Source organism: Monodelphis domestica, chromosome 4 (assembly GCF_027887165.1).
Source record: "Monodelphis domestica isolate mMonDom1 chromosome 4, mMonDom1.pri, whole genome shotgun sequence".
Taxonomy (NCBI): Eukaryota; Metazoa; Chordata; class Mammalia; order Didelphimorphia; family Didelphidae; genus Monodelphis; species Monodelphis domestica.
This window is the reverse complement of record NC_077230.1, coordinates 420,233,436-420,251,026: the sequence shown is the minus strand read 5'-3', so window position 1 is coordinate 420,251,026 and position 17,591 is coordinate 420,233,436. Positions and strand designations below refer to the sequence as shown.

General features: G+C 41.0%; 1 protein-coding gene across 2 annotated transcripts in view; it reads left to right on the top strand.

Moving 5' to 3' along the window:
- Window positions 1-17,591, top strand: part of SAE1 (SUMO1 activating enzyme subunit 1) — a 51,318-nt gene that overhangs the window by 8,818 nt on the left and 24,909 nt on the right. For both annotated transcript variants that reach the window (XR_008911619.1, XM_001364815.4), the window contains exons 3-6: window positions 2,947-3,123; window positions 5,915-6,057; window positions 7,730-7,829; window positions 16,971-17,076. Coding sequence is in view for 1 of the 2 variants with exons in the window: in XM_001364815.4 (XP_001364852.1) it covers window positions 2,947-3,123; window positions 5,915-6,057; window positions 7,730-7,829; window positions 16,971-17,076 (526 nt within the window). In the remaining variant the exon portion in view is untranslated. The remainder of the gene's footprint in view (window positions 1-2,946; window positions 3,124-5,914; window positions 6,058-7,729; window positions 7,830-16,970; window positions 17,077-17,591) is intronic.

Below are 17,591 nucleotides of genomic sequence, written 5' to 3'. Positions count from 1 at the left end.
CCACTCACCTCCCTTTCCCAGGAAAATATTCTCCACTTCCTTCAGGTACTCCAATTTATCCTCTTCATAATGTTCCTTTTCCAAACCTTTTTGATTGGAGCACTCTGACCTCACTTTTCATTTATTTTTTAAACCTTTACCTTCCATCTTGAATCAATACTGTGGGTTAAGTGACTTATCCAGGGTCACACAGCTAGGAAGTGTCGAGGGCCGTATCTGAACCCTGAACCCAGGACCTCATTCTCTCTAGGACTGGCACTCTATCCACTGAGCAGCCACCTATCTGCCCCCAAGATAAGGGTTTTTAAAAGAAAAGAAAAATAAAATAAGCAGTGAAAAAAGTCATAATTCATGTGGAAGAACAAAAAATAAAGAATACCAAGAGAATTAATGGAAAAAATTATGAAAGAAGGTGGCTCAGCAGGATCAGATCTCAGATTGTATTACAAAGAAATTATCAAAATAATCTGGTACTGGCTAAGAAATAGAATGGTGGATCAGTGGAATAGAGTCAGTACACACCCTATACAGTAGTAAATGACCAAAGTAATCTAGTGTTTGATAAACCCAAAAAACCTAGACTTTGGATCTTGGTATTTGGCTAGGAGAACTTGCAGAACAGTTTGGCAGAACTAGATATAGACCAACATCTCACAACAATTATGAATGCTGGAGGGGATGTGGGAAAATTGGGCCACTAATGCACTGTTCATGGAGTTGTGAACTGATCCAACCATTCCGGAGAGCACTTTGGAACTATGCCCAAAGGACTAAAACTGTGTACCCTGACCCAGTACTACTAGATTTATACCCCAAAGAAATAAAGGGAAAAGGACTTCCAAGTTGTGGCATATGATTGTGTTGGAATGTAATTGTGCTATAAGTAATTATGACAGTGATGGTTTCAGAAAAACTTGGAAAGACCTACATGAACAAATGTGAAGTGGAAAGAACCAGGAGAACATTGTACACAGTAACACCAATAATGTATGATGATCAACTGTGTATGACTTAGCTATTCTCAACAGTGCAACGATCTAAGACAGTTCCTAAGGGCTTAATGCAGAAAAATGCTAGCTACCTCAGAGAAAGAACTGTTGGCATCTGAAGGCAAATTGAAGCAGATTTTTTTTGTCTGTTTTCTTTTGCACCATGTCTAATATGGAAACGTTTTGTATTATTGCACATAAGTAATCTTTATCAATTTCTTACCTTCTCAAGGAAGGGGGGAGGGGAAAGAGGGAGGGAATTTGGCATTCCAGATTTTTAAAAGAATGTTAAGGGGGCAGTGAGGTGGCTCAGTGGTTTGAGAACCAGGCCTTGAGACAGGAGGTCCTAACTGTGCTTTTGTGGGAAGGGGATGGCCATGGCCAGGAGAATGAACTCAGGCCATGCCTTGGCTTACCAGAGATGATGGACCTTGAAGGGATAATGCAGAGGCTGAAGTGAGGGTGAGGTGGCTGTTTAGCAGCCCTCAAAAATATTTCGTGTTTTCATATTTTAAAATATATACCTCTTGGGGGAGAGTATGTTGGTAATTAGAGTTTGCTATTATATTTTAGGTTTCTCAGTATCTGATTGTAGGGGTTTTGTGTTTTGAATATTTCTCTTGTTTACTAAACTAGAAACCTATGAAGATCATACATTTAGACCTGTAAGGGCCCTCAGAGGACATTTAATTCAAAACCCCCTTCTTTTATAGTTGAAATTGAGGCCCAAGTTTAAGGAAGCAATGATTAGAGGTGGGATTGGAGACCAGAGTCCCTGCTGCCTCCTGGCCCCAGACCTGCTTATCCAACCCACTGTCCACTGTTTCACAACATAGACCTTTGAACCATGGAGGGTGGCTCCAACTCTAGGCCTGAGGCTGGAGTCGTGTTCTTCGTGCCCCGGGCTGGTGGGAGTTCTTGCTGCCTTCTCCTTGTTTAAAGCTCTCTTTATCCCTCCTGTGAGATTTTCTCTGATGCCCTCCTCTCTTTTTAGATTCAGGTTACACCTATAGTAAAATAGTTTTACATTTGGGTATTTATTCCTTCCCTTCCCTTGGAGGGTGGGTGTTCTTCAGAAATGCTGGAATACTTTTTTTGTTTTTTTAAATCTTTTTACTTTTCATTTTTTTTTTACAAGTTACATGTAGAAGCAAATATTGGCAAATTTCATGATTAAGATTCTCTCCTTCCTTCCTTCCTTTCCCCCTCCTGGACAGTAAGTAGCCTGATATAGGTTATACCTGTATTTTCATGCAGTATCTATTTCCATATTGCTCCTGCCCTGATAAAAGACACACATTACACATAAGTATCAGTTTCAAGGCAGAAGAGCCGTAAGGGCTAGACAGTGGAGGTTCAGTGACTTGCCCAGGGTCACATACCTGGGAAGTGTCTGAGATCAGATTTGAACCCAGGACCTCCTGTCTCTAGGCCTGGCTATCAATCCACTGAGCTACCTACATTGCTCCAGCTGTTGGGTTTTTTGTATTTTGTTTCCTCAGCTTTTAAGTGCGTGTTGATTAATTGGGCTGGTCATTCGGTTGTTTTTTCAATATGTTCATTTTTTCTTTCTAGTAGACCTTGAATTTAAGAGAAGAGACTTTGTCTTCTATGCTTTGTATAAGCCCAAGTGCTGGACAGATCACATTCTCTCATTAATCCATGCCGATTGTCTTTTGGAGAGCACTTGTTATACTGTGATGACTTTTTTCTTACCACAAGGGGGAGCTATTGACCTCCAGATAGGAAGAACAGTATTTAAGTGACATTTTTCTCTTCTGGGAGGTTGTGGAAAAGAAACAGAGGACAAAATTGGCTGATGTTATTTGAACATAGTTTATAGAGATGTGTGTGTGTGTGTGTGGGGGGGTCTTAGAAACATCCTTTAAAATTCAAAAGGCCTTTTTTAGAGATGCCTTTTGTGCAAAAGTTTAAGAATTTTAAAATTCATTTCTAGGTATCTCCAGAAGACACTAGTGCTCAGTTCTTGATTCCTACCACTGGATCCTCTGGCCGGAATCGGGCAGAAGCCTCTTTGGAGAGAGCACAGAACCTTAATCCCATGGTGGATGTGAAGGTGGACACAGAGAATATAGAAAACAAGCCTGAAACTTTCTTCACCCAGTTTGATGCTGTAAGTTTTACACAGGGTCTAAAATCACCTGCTATAGTGGATTGGAAAAGCCGGATCTCTTTAGTTGTGCTGTGTAGGACTTGGCATTAGAGTTTAGCTCTTTCCAAGGTTTGCTTGCTCAGAATGTAAATTTAGCTGTCAGCGTGTTTTATGAAATGGGTAATATCTCCAGAGACACTATGGCATCGGGTAGGGGTGGAAGAATTCTCATGTGCATCAGGGTGAGTCCCCTGAGTATAATGATGACACCCTATCTCTAGACCTCCTTTCCCTCTAGCTTTATTCTGCCTTCTTTCCATACCATTAGTATTGCCAACTGTCTCAATACATTTTTTCAGTAAAAAGCTTCTTTTTTCATAACTTAAGTGGAAATAAAGGAAATGCCTGGTACATCTAACAATATAATATACCAACTGAATCCTCTGTTAAAGTCCTGGCTCAAAGGCAATTGTACAGACTTGGTTCAAAGAGTTGTAGAATTTTAAGAGCTGGAAAGGGTCTGAGAGGTTGGCTAATCCATACCCATCCTTCACCCTCTCGTTTTATTGGATATTGAAACTGGATCTTTGGGAGGCGAGATGACCTACCTATATTTGCTAGTCATGGATGAAGCTGACGATGTCTTTCCATTAACAGACTGACTGACTGTCATCTGTTTCTCTGTACCCCATCAAAGCTTTCACCCAATAATGACAAAAGATTTGAAGGTAAAACCTCCAAGTTAAAATATCCATCTCCTTATTTATCTAATGGTCAGTTACTATGGGAAGTGAAGATTGAACTTGATTTTTCAAAATGTGAGATTTACTCAGCATATCCTTTCAAGCAGGGCCTTCTGTTCATTTGGGCCTTTCTATCCTTTCTTGCTTCTTTTTTGTGGCACCAAATATCATGACATTTTATACTTGCAGGAAAAATCTCTAATTGATTTCTTTCCTCCTTAATAATTACTTGAAGCAAGCATTTGGTTCGTTTGTGGCATTCCTGAATTGTTCATATTAGAGGATCTGGTTACTAGCGCCAAAGTGTCAAACCGCTAATTGTGATATTTAGATGTACAGTAAATAGGAGCTGCTGCCTTATTGCCCATTAGTCTGACTCCTCCTAATAGAGCATCTGTTTATGCCAACAGGCCCTCTTAATGATACAGTGGGGCAGGTTTCTGCTTAATCCCCTTTACACATCTGTTCACTTATATATTTGGTTCTTTTAGCCTTTAAGTTTTATTGTTATCCGGAGATGGGAGTATTTTGGATTAACATACCAGTGCATTTTTCTTTTCTCTTCTGAAAAGGAGTTTATTTTCATTTTTTAAGGCTTATAGACAAGGACTGTGGTAGAGAGAAATGTGGGTTCAAAAAACCAAAAAGACACTTTTGACATTTTTTTTTAAATTAAAAATTTTCAATTACATATAGAAACAATTTTTGACAATTTTTATGACATTTTTCCATTTAGAACTACTGTTCTCCTCCCCACCCCCACCTGTTACATAGTCAGATACATATTATACAGTGCTGTCATGTAATACATATTTCATGAAAGAAGACACATATCACACATACAATAAACTCATGAAGGAAATAAAGTGAAGGATGGCTTGCTTTGATCTGTAGTCAGACTTTTTGACCATGGATAGCATTTTTCATCTTGAGTCATTTGGGTTCTATCAACAGTGTATTAGTGTCCCAATTTTCCCACATCCCCTTCAACATATATCATTTCCCTTTTTGGTAATTTATCCAATTTTTGATAGGTATGGTGTCATGTTTTCTTCACATTTCCTTGAGATAGGCATTATTAACTTAGGGATTTGTGAATTCGCTTTTTAAAAGTATTTTGAGTACTATTATATCTGTGTAATTGACTTGTACTGTGATTTCTGTATGTTTTATTTTGTGCATTTAAAACGTGATTAAAGCATGTTTTAATAAAACATGTTTTTAAATAAATTTTCAAAATAATTTTTAATTTAATGATTTTAATTTAATAATTTAAATGACATTTATTTTAAACATTTTAAAAATATTACATGTAATATTTTAAAGTATATATTTATATATAATATTTTAAAATTTTATTTTATTTTAATTTAATAAAATTTTAAATAAAAACAGATCTGAGAAGGAGACCTTAAGCTTTTCCAGATTGTCATCAGGGGTCCAGGACACAGAAAAAGTTAAGAACCCCTGCCTGAAGAGGAAATGTGGTCTTTGGAAGTTGAATTTCTTATCCTTGAGCTATTTTATCCTGTATGCTGGCATTTAAGCATTAAACTGTATTGGCTGAACGGGAGAGGGTAATAGCAAAAATATAAAGCTAGAGTACATGATTCTAACTCTAACATTTACTAACTGTCTGATATTGAGTGAGTCACACTCCATTAGTTCCAATAATATAATCTTTAAATGTAACCCTGTGAGGAAAGTATTTTGTAGATATTAGTATAAACATTTGATATCATTGATCATTTGGAATATATTGAAAATGTCATGCTGCCATCATTCTTATACACCATATATAGCCTGTGAAGTTCTTTGTTGTATATTTTCATTCTTTTTATTTTGATATAAATTATTTACCAGTTTGTAACAACTTTGGCAGAACTTTGCTTTCTATATATTGAAATCTGCCATTTCTCTTCTAATAATGGTATTCTAAAAGCCTGTCTTACCAGTTTGGAACTAGTCTTAAACATGTCCATAGATCCTGTTCTTTAAGATACTTAAAGGTCAATAAGGTGAATCACTTGATGCAAAAACTTACATCCAGCTTCCTTCTTTTTTCCTAGGTATGTCTGACTTGCTGTTCCAGGGATGTCTTAGTTAAAATTGACCAGATCTGTTATAAAAATAGCATTAAGTTCTTTACTGGCGATGTTTTTGGCTACCATGGATACATGTTTGCTAATTTGGGAGAGCATGAGTTTGTGGAGTAAGTACTGGGGAAGGAGGGGAGTTCTTCATAGTATCCTAAACACTAAATTAGATTTGACAGGAGGGGACCGACAGCCTGAAATGCCACTGCTTTTAGCATTAAGATAGTTCAGTGGCATATTTCAACATATCTATGATCTTATTCATTCTCTCCACCAATGTAGTCCTTATGCTCTTGTACCATTCTTTTCCAGTCTTCTCTGTAAATTCTCCTTAGAGGATTCCCCCTGCCCCTCCACTCTTGCTGGAAACCTTGCCCTAGCTATCTTTTTCTTCCATAAATACTAAGGCACACTCAATGTGTTTCCTATTAGCTCAATTCCTGTGATTCCATTTTGTGAGGCAGTATTACATAGGGGAAAGAGAACTAGACCTGTGGTCAGAAGACCTGGGATTGACTTCTTCCTCCTCTCTGCATGACCCTATGAACGTCTGGGTCCTTTTGTAAAATGTAATCAAAGCACTGACCCTGTAGGCTTAGATGAGAGAGAAGACCCTCAGTGCCCGTACATTTTAGAGAACTCCAGAATAAGGGTGATTATTGTTGAGGGTGACCAGCCTTCTAGTCATATGTGTGTTGGGCTCTTCAATTTATGTTGGCTTCACACATAGGTCCTTATTGTTCGAATATAGTAGTGCGGCCTGCTTAGATCCACCATTATGCCAAATCAAGTAATAGCCTCAAATGCACTCTGTGACTCCTAGTATGTGTGTGTGCACACACCCACAGCTGCATCAGGCACTAGAGGAGGAGGGAGGAGTTGGACATTCAGGCCTCTTAAAACATATTGAGTGATTTGAACAACATAGACCCATAGAGAAACTCTGTCATTAAATTAAACCAAAGTAGTAGCCAGACTTAAAAGGGCAAGGTGTGTTTAGATCATTTTGGACTGATGTGTGAAGCCCAGATTCTCTATTCCTTGCCAGTCAGTTTAAGCATTGTTTTTCAGGCTCTTGTATATAAATGTATCATTTCTAAAATGCATTAAAACTATACTCCAAAGGTGACTGCCTTGTCCATTGGCCTCTATTGGTAAACTTTGAAATCTAGAACATGGAGGTTTCTTCCTTCAGTTGGTGCAGTCACTGTTACAGGCCTTGGTCTTTCAGGGGTTAGATCATGGAGCTTCTGAAGTAAAGGTGGTGGCTCAGTAGTCCTGGGAAGCTTCTTTGCCACAGTTGGGTGTTGAGGGACAGGGGTGCAGTGGATGGAACATTGGGTCTGGAGCCAGAGGACTTGGTTCAAATCTTAGCTCTGCCATCTGCTGTCTGGGTCACTCTGGGCAAATCACTTGCCCTCTGTGGGCCCCAATCTCTTCATCTGTAAAAGGAGGAAGTTGGACTAGATGGAAGATGGGGCCTTCCTTTTCTGAATCAGTGATATCCAGGAGATACCTTCTTCCTAATTTTCTGATGAGAGGTAAAAAGTCAGTGGGTGTTATGAGAGAATGCTAAGACCCTTCTCACTTTGCAGGGTTCATGGTTTCCATTTGGCTTGATGTCAGCAAAGGCTGGCCAACTATAATACTTGTCCAGAATCGAGTGGGTGCCCTTTAAGCAGAAACTGAATAAATCTACATTTGAGATGGGTGGGACAGGGGAGCAATAGTTAGAGTCCTTACGGAGCTTTCCCGGTCTGAGATTCTATGGCTTGTGTCACTCCTTAGGGAGAAAACCAAAGTCCCCAAAGTCAGTCCAAGTGTGGAAGATGGCCCTGACACCAAGAAGGCAAAGTTGGATGCCACTGAAACAATGATGGTCAAAAAGGTAGATGCACCGTTTCTTGCCTTTCATCCTGCTGGGAGTGGGGTGGCATGGAATTGGGCTTGGGATGCCACCTCTGAAAATAGTGTTTCTCTTTGGGAAGAGTTACACTGGCTGCACCCCAGTGGTGCCTATTACTTTCATGCCATGCTTCTGGCATGTCATGCAGTCAGGGACTGATTGAGCTAGGGGGGTTTAACTTTGTAGTACTGGGTCTCCATTCAGTTCAAGAAACTTTTAAGTGCTTACTGTGTGTGAGGCATCAGCATTGGTCCTGAGACTTTCCTCATACCTCACACAGTCTGATGGGGCCTGGAAGGCTGAATGAAGAGAGACAGAAGAGTAGAGCACAAAGGAAAGGGCCAGACCAAGTTCTAGAAGCAAATTTGAGGAGGGGAGAGGTCTTTTTGACCTGGGAAGGCTGCAGGTCAGCAAGGATCACAGGGGTCATTGATGGGGGAAGGTGACATTTGAGTTGGCTTTTGATAGAACAGAGGAGGCAGAAAGAGATGGGTAGTCCATCAGAGACTTGGGCTACAGTGGAAGCAAAGACTCTGGGAAAGGGAGCATCTGGAGTAGGGGCTATTAATCTGGGGTCCATGGATAGATTTTGAGGGAGCCAGGAACTTGAGATGGGGAAAAAATTAATATTTATATCAACATAGTTACCTTTGTGATGCTAGGCATTTTATTTTATACTTTTAAAAATCCTATTCTGACATGGAATAACTTCTTGGCTTTACCAGACTTCCAAAGGGGGTCCATGACCAAAAAAAAGGATTGAGGCATTGATTGAAAGTTTGCCCCTGGTGGGTTATCTGGGTAGCTCAGTGGACTGAGAGCTAGGCCTAGAGACAGGAGGTCCTGGGTTCAAATATGGCCTCAGACACTTCCCAGCTGTGTGACCTTGGGCAAGTCACTTAACCACCATTGCCTAGTCCTTACCACTCTTCTGCCTTGGAACCAATACACAGTATTGACTCCAAGATGGAAGGTAAGGGTTTAAAAAAAAGAAAGAAAAGAAAGTAAGTTTGCCCCTGAAGGTGGTGACTTTAGCTAAGTCTTTTTTACTCAGTAAGCATTGGTTTCTTTACCTGTAAAATCAGGATGATAACATTTGAACTATACCTATCACATAAGGTGGTTGTGATAAAAGCATTTTGAACCCTGTAAGTGTGAGCTGCTATTATTAAGATGATCATTTTATGAGATGGATACTTTCTAAACCTAGACTCCTGCTTCTAGAGAAGGTGGGGTGGGGTGGGGTGGGTTAGCACAGCCCATCGGGCTATTTCTTTGTTTCATCAACTTCATTGGAAATTGTTTTATTGTCTGAAATGATGGAGAAGGGAGGAAGAAGGACCAGTGAGATGAGGATGGGAAATGGGGGGGGGTGCTATTTGGGGTTTTAACCTGAAAAGTTAGTGGAGTCTGAGGGCAGATCGTACCTGGGGTATCTGACTACTCTTTGATGTCTGATATTTTGTGAAAAATAACAGGCAGTGTAGACCTTTTACAAGGTTTGTGGTGGTTGTTTTTTTAAAATCCCTTTTAAAGTGATTCCTACCTGCAGAAACTACAGTCATATTGTATTTTATATTTTTCTATCTTAAAGCTGTGGTAAGAAATATGTCTTAAGGAAATGGTAAAGTCCATATCAAAATCTATTCATAGTAACTTAATTATCCTCAAAGTGAATATTGGTGTTTTAGCCAAAACTTGGCTTTTTTCCCCATTTTTTCCTCCTGGCTCAGTCAAGCTCCTCTAGAATGGCGGGGAGAGGGTTTGAGAGGGAGATGAACTGTTAACAAATGCCGGAGTATAAAAGCTGCATTGTGGGTGCTGTCAGTTTATAAATCACACCCTCTTTATGAGGGTGACACTTGGCCTTGGTGAGGAGGGGTTTATGTCTTTAAGGCCTTCTGGAATTGGAGTAGGGCTTTCACATTTAAATAAAGTTAGTGCCCAGCTTTGTTAGCCATTCATAAGGCCTGCCCCATGCCCTGCCGAGCTGCTCTGGAAATCCCCTCACGGGAGCTACTTTCTCTAACTATGAGGGGAATGCTGGCTGCCCTGTCAGGCACTTGGGGCCTTTGTGTCCCAGTCATCCAGCTTGTCATTTAACAACCCTTCCTACCCAGCGCCCAATTTTAAGGTATCAAAATATTCTCCAGCTGACATTGTTAGTCAGCTGTTTCCCTTGGACATTTTGAAGTAGGCCTCAAGCTTTTATCTATAAAGGTTTTGGTGCATACAAAGCATTCCGATTGATCATCTCTGGAATTCCAAATCTTGGCTTTGTGGAGCCCACCAGCCAGTCCTTCATAGACCTGGGAGTCTGGGCCCCCTCCATTCCAGTTGTGGTTCTGCCTTTACTTATCCCTTTAGGCTTCAAAAACTGCCTCTGTATATGAAGTATTTGGGTGTATCTTTCACTCTGGGAAGCACTCTGTCAGTGCTTCAGACATTGCCCCTGTATGAATTAAGGTAGTGCAGAGCAGGCACCTCAGCTTTTTCTATGACTTTGGTGAGAGCTCCCCCCAAGGCAGGCTTTGTATTCCTAAATCTGCCTGGTGTGATGATGAGAAATCTTAGAAGAACAAAGGAGGAACTCCTTAGGGAGGTGATATTGAGTCCTTTCTGAATCTTTTGAATGCTTTTTGGAGGCCCAGAAAATACCAATAGGAATGATGAACACTCAGAGGTAGCCTAGCCCAGACCTTTCATTGTAGATGATGGAATAGAGGCACAGAGATAGCAAGTGACCTGGCTCAACTCACACAGGGTGAGGGGCAGAGCCAGGGGCAAATCTGGATCTTCTGACCCCACCCCCATTTTTCTGGCTCATGAGAGTAAGTGGGATTTCATGTGCAGACACTAAGGTACAGAATTGTTTTGGCTGCCCTCTCCAAGCTGGACATGCTGGACCCTTGGATGTTTTGGCTCTGCCTCCCTAAGCATTCCACTTTAGAATCCTTCTATGTAGACTTGTTCTTTGTGTTATACCCGCCTTCCCCCTTACCCCCCCAAAAAAGGCTCCTCTTTTACATGAGTCTTGGTAATAATTGAAGACAACTGTCATGTTCCCCCCAAGTCTACTTTTCTGCAAACTAAACAGCCCTAGTTCCTTTAGCCAGTCTTTGTATGGGGCTTAGCTTAAGGGCTTTAACCATCCTGCTTGCCTGCCTTAGGACTCTTTCCAGTTTTATCAGCATCCTTCATGAAATGTGCCACCCAGAACTGAACACTGCCACAGCTGTGATCTGACTGATGCCAGCGTCAGCTTCCCTCTGTGCTCACCTTTGTCCTGGATGAGGTGCCTCTCAGGGCAGCAGCCTGAGGTAGCCTGAGCCCTTTTGGCTGCTCTGTCATACTTTGGATTAGCTCACAGGCCACTAAACCCCTCAGATCACTTACAGACAAATTGCCATCTGGCCACTTGGCTTCTGTTTTTTAAAAGCCAAGTGTGAGACTTGACATTTATTTCCATTAAATTTCATCTTGCTACATTTGGCCCCACATTCTCGAGTGTCACTTTTTTTATCCTGAGTTTGTCATCTATTGGTTACTGATCTCTTTGAGTGTAGTGTAATCTGCATGTTTGACAAAACATGCCATCCATCTTTGCCTTTAACCCAGGGCATTGCTAAAAATGTTAAATGGCACAGGGCCATGCTCAGGTACCTAGGACACTCCACAAGTTGGTGGCTCTTTGTATCTAGTCATTTGGCTTGCCACTTCGAACCTACTTAAACACTGTTGTCTAGCCCACATCTCTCCATCTTGTCCACAAAAATAGCACACGAGACTTTGTCTGGTGCTTTACTAAAACTTAGATGAACTGCATGTAGGGTATTTCCCTCATCTAAGTCTAACAGCATTGTCTCCCAAAAAGGAAAATGACATTCTGGTTCTGCAATCTCCAGCTAAGGAAAGTAGTGTTGAAACAAATTATTTTATGCTGCCTCTGCTACCAGAGTGTTTAGGACCCAGACAGGACATCAGGGTGAGGAGGGAACCTGAGACAAAGATCAGATCTGGGTCATAGACTCGGAGTGTTGGCAGGGACCTCATGCAGTCTAATCCCAACTTCCCACCCCACATAGGAATCTGCTTTGTAACATCCTTAACAGATGGCTTTTCAACCTCTCCATGAATGCTTCCAATGACTAGGAGCTCTCCCTACCAACTTTGTTAGATAACTAAGATGATAGAAAGTTCTGCACTATGTTATAGAGAGAAAATATCTCCCTATGACTACTCCCCATTGCTTCTAGTTCTGCCTATTAGTGTCAAAAAGAAGTCAGATTTCTCTTTTTGATGACAACTCCCCGATGGTTTGAAGACAGTTTGCACACTATGCTTGAACTTGTACATTCTCATTAGAATGTACTTGCCAGTCTTTTACAGAGTAGGAAACTGAGGCCTTGGTTTTCTATCAGTTAGCTAGTTAGTGGGTAAAGGCAAAAACTGAGATTCTAGGTCTCCTCCTAATCCAGTGTTCTTTCTAGTAATAGTAGAAGTTGTAGTAAGAAGAAAATGAATGGTAGCGGATGTTTCTATAGCTCTTGCATTTACTATGCCATTGGTTCTCTTGTTATCTTCATTTGGCAGATGGAGGGAAGAAGGGGCTTGCCCCAGAGTTGCAGAACTAGTAAGTGTCTAAAGGAATTTGGACTTGGGTCCTTTTGGATCCCAAGTCCAGCACTTTGATTGCTGTCCCCCTTGTACCTCCTGACTTAGTTGAATATGCAAATTATGTAAGTAGCTATCAGTTAGTCGATTACATATCTCTATATGGAACCAGGCTCAAAAGTAACATGCCTATTTTCAAACTCAGTTTAAATTTGTGAATTTATGAGAGTCCTTGGAACTATTAATTTTTTTTCTCTGTGCCTGGTTAATTAGAAGCTACATAATTCTCTAAGTATACCCAAGTGTCCTCTCTATCCCATATCTAGGAAAGACTCGCCAGAGAAAGTGACAGCCTGCACTGGTGGAGGGAGTTTCCTCTTAACCACTGAAATGGCCAGTCCAATGCTGAGCTCTCTCTCCATTACTCTTAGGCAAGGGAAACTTCCACTCTCTGTTATCTGACCTTTGGATCAGTTAGTCTTAGTTTGACCAGGCGGTCCAGGAGCAACCATTGAGTGTCAGTTCTGGGCAGTATTGGACAGGTTATGGTTGTGAAGACAACATCCTTCAAGGAAGGTCCCACAAGTATTAAGACCATTATTTTTCAGTGGAGGCAGCTGGCTTGGGACTTAATTTGTTCAAAGTGTCCATACAGTGAAGTGATAAAGCAGGACCTCAGCCCAGTTCTTTTAACTGTCACTCTACTTTACTTTCCATCATCATGGCCCAGCCTGCTCAGGTGATCCTCAGGTTCTTCCTATAAAAGGAAGAGGTAAGCTGGATTTTTATGGACCTACTCTAGACTCTCTGATCCTGTAAAAATAGAAATGGTATTTAAGATGGAAGAGGGCAGAAGAGATGGGTTTAATCCCGTTTCCTTCTTTGTGAATGAAGCTGTTAAATGGCTTACCCCAAGTCCCAATGGGTAAGTGAGAGCAACCAGGTTCAAGACCACAGCAGTGTTCTCTCTCCCTGTATCCCATTGAGCATGATTCATGGAAGAGCCAAGTCTTGGGGTCTGTGACCAAGCCTGTTGGCAAGAAAGGTGGGGACTTTCTTTCACTCTAAATTCACTCATTTTTTTTTTAAACCCTTACCTTCTGTCTTGGAGTCAATACTGTATATTGGCTCCAAGGCAGAAGAGTGGTAAGGGCTAGGCAATGGGGGCCAAGTGACTTGCCCAGGGTCACACAACTGGGAAGTGTCTGAGGCCAGATTTGAACCCAGGACCTCCCATCTCTAGGCCTGGCTCTCAATCCACTGAGCTACCCAGCTGCCCCTAAATCACTCATTTTAATTAATTTAATAAATGAGGACCTAATTGATTGTCTGAAAGAAGGACTTTCTAGTAATGATGATGCCTTTCATTTGTTCCTTTGGGGTAGGTGTGGCACAGGGGTTAGGGGCTGAGAATTCGACAGGTATAGAACTCCTGAGGCACTAGGCAAGCAGTAATGGAACTTGCCCAGGTCAGCAAGGCCTGGAACATGTGTCTGCTGATTTCAAACACCCTATTCTTTCCATTAAATTATGCTGCCTTCCCATGGGACTCTTTAAGTAGCCCATAATTTTGCTCTGTGCCATGGATGGTATTAGGTGAAGTCCAGTAGTCCCAGAAAACCTTGGCAGTCACAAGAATAAGGGGGGGGGGGATCTAGTAAAATAGCGCTTACTAGTATTTTTGAGGGGGAAAGAGCCAAGTGATGCCTCTGAATGTTCATAGTTTTCTAAACTTGACTTTTAAAAAAGTAGCTTATCTTCTATCTAATTGTATCCTCAGAATATGCAGCTAATAGCTTGATTCTCATATTCCCAAGTGTTGCTCCAGTACTCAGCATGCTAGGTTAGCTAGCTAGTAATCTTTTGAGATTAGTCTCATTTGCCAAAAGGGCAAGGGGGCAACCAAACAAACTATGGCATGTCATATAGCACTGTTTGCAATGTGTTGGAACTGCTAGGCAGCAGTAGTGGGAAGGAGGAAAACATTTATTTAATCTTCTTCAGCAAAGAGAAGGTTTTTGGTTAAAGCATTTTGGTACTGCTTGAGTGACATGGTTACACTGCCTAATATCTGATACTCACCTTTCAGCATATATTAACAGGCTTTTCAAACAGACTCTTACTCTCTCTTAGAATGGATACTAGGTATCCATGCCAAGGCACAAGAGCAATAAGGGATAAGGGATTGGGTTTAAGTGACTTGTCTAGGGTTACACAGCTTGGAAGTATCTGCAGCCTCATTTGAACTTGGGACCTCTCATTTGCAGGTTGGTTCTCTATCCACTGAGCCACCAAGCTGCCCCTCATCTAAAACTTTCTTGACTTCTCTTGGTAATTTTCTCCTTAGTGGAGTAATCACCTCAGTGAATTGCTAGTCTGAATTTTCTTTCTTGTCAAGAAGGAGGAATTGATTGTTTGGAATGGAAATGATTGGATTGTTGGAGAGAATTGACATTCTTTTTTAGAGTTTGAGATAAAAGAAAGAAAAAATTGAGAATACTCTTGACACCCACTCTGTAGGTAGACTTGGAGAGAAAAAATTTGAAAGGGAGTCAGAAAGGATTGGGAGGTTTCTATGGCCTAAAATTCTGCAGGGGAAGTCACTCTGTGTAGAATGAGAAGGTTCTCAAGATTTGAAGACACAAAGAAACTGTTCTGGTGAGGAAGAAAAGAGAGAATTGCCTATAAAGAGAACAATTTGGATGCCTAGGGAACTCACTACTCAAATTTTAAAAGGATATGTGTAAAAATGGATCCAAGGGGGAGGTAACAGGATTCAGATAAAAATATGGCAAAGGCCTGTCAGAATAATATCAATTGTACTAAAGCTCTCCTGGTAAGCTGGGACTGCCAAGGATGCTGAAGGAGAACCAGAAGGGTTTTTTTGCTCCTGGAGAGAAGAATTAAAGAAGGGCTAGGCATAGTTTCTGCTTGTTGGGGATGGAACCGAGGAAAGACAGCAGTTGAACCCTGAATCTGTTTCTGTCTTCTTTGCCAGGTAGAATGATCTTTAAACTGAAGAAGACAATAGAAATAACTGAGAAGGAATTAATACCCACTGTCCCAAGTTCAAGGCACTAGGATCCTCATTGCTTGAAAGAACTGGCAAATATATTGCAACCCTACTTTGAGAAGTCCTTGAAAGGTTATGGAGATTGGGAGAGGCACAAGATTAGAGATGGGTCGATTTCCAATTTTCATAAAAAGAGAAAAGAATGGACTTTGATTACTAGCGACCAGTAAGCTCACTGAATCCTGGCAGAATTCAAAATAAAACATCTTTAGGAGGCTGGTTAGTGATCATAAGAGAGCCAACATGACTTCATTAAGAATTGGTTGTGCCAGAATAACCATCTTTCACAGAAGCAGATTTAGACTCACTAAAAAGAAAAAAACCTTCCTAGTGACTGAGGCTAGACAACATAGGAATGGACTCTCTTTGGAGATAGTAGATTATCCCTCCCCAGAAGTCTGTGAGCACATCCTAGATGGCCACTTGCTGGGATGCTGTGGAAGGTGTGACTTCTTGAGGTCTGAGTTGGACTGGATGGCCTTTGAGGACCCTTTCCCCTCAGTGAGGTTGATATTGCTCATATCCTGTTTCAGTCCATTTACCTTCTTAGTTTAATTACATCTAAAGTTGCTCGAAAAATTGAAACTCCTAATGGGTTTTTAACAATCTTCATTATATTGGTTGTGATTTCCTGAACTCCTAGAACTGGAAGGGACCTAGAGGTCACCTCATGTCCAATTCCATGTAAAAGGGAAGAATGAATGAACAGATGCTTTACATGGTCGGGGGCTATTATCTATCCTTGGCTGGATCATCTTCTGTCTCCTTCTATGACAAGTAACTCAATCCCTGTACCATTGTCAGTTGGCCCTTATTAGAAACTTCTGCCCTCTAGCTTTCCTTGCTTTCTTTTCAGGGATAAAAATGAATCAAGCTTATTCTCTGTTTTATTTGTAGAACTATGATAAGACTTTTAAAAACAAAGGATTCTGGCTTAATATGAAATGAGTTCTCTTCAAACACCCATGTAAATAAAGTCAGAGTAAGGGAACTATACTGTTCTTTTTTTGGGAATAAAGCAACTGAGGCATGGAAGTTTTCATTTGGGAGGTGGACAAGACCTTACAATTTGCCTAGTCAAACCTTTTCATTTTAGAAAAAAAGAGGGAAGACATGTAGTCCCAGGGAAGGGAAATGAGTTTTTCAGGGTCAGTGGTAAGTAGTTGGGGAAATGGGAGTAGAAAATGTTAGAGAGGTTTCCTACCTGTGTTCTTTTGCCTTCCCTAAGAAAAGCAAAGTTGTGAAAAGAGCCAGGGGTTGGGTATTGCTCTCTGCATATCTTCATTTTCTGATTCTGATGTCTTACTTTGGCTTTCCTTGAGAGCTGTAAAATGGACTTCACTCATGGAATTGTTCCCTCCTGGGGGAGATTGTGATTGAACAGATCCCAGGCTGATATTTTGGAGTTAAGACAACTTTGGTTTTTTGTCCCACAGAAAGTGATTTTCTGTCCATTCAAGGAGGCTCTGGAGGTGGACTGGAGCAGTGACAAGGCCAAGGCAGCCCTCAGACGGACCACTTGTGATTACTTTCTGCTCCAAGGTAAAGCCCTGACCTCCAGAAAAGGCCTGATGTTGATAGCTATCATCAGGCTTAGCAGACATGTGTGAGAGAGTTTGTTTTCACTCTTAAGTGATTTAAGTTACTGGATAATCTTGGATAGGAAACTGGCAGACCAAGTCCAAAAGCTAAATTTTTCCTTTCCCATTGACCTCTTGCCCCTTGTTCAAAGGAAGTTAGTTTTTCATTTGGCAAATTACTCTTTACAATTGGCTTTGGTATATTTTAAAGGTAGGACTGAATGATCTGTAGTTGAACTTAAGAGTACAACTACAATCACACCTCATTGTTTTACAGGTGAGAAAACTGAGGTCCAGACAGAGGAAATGGGGTAGTTTGCATTTTACCTTTTCCCTCTTCCTGTTGGATTTGCCATTTCACTCACTGTTCCCCTTCCTACTGCTCAGGAAACATTGATTCTGATTGTAGATTTACTCACCAAACATTGACTAGATGTCCTATGTGTTTTGAGGTCACAGCTGATGGCTGTGGTGTGG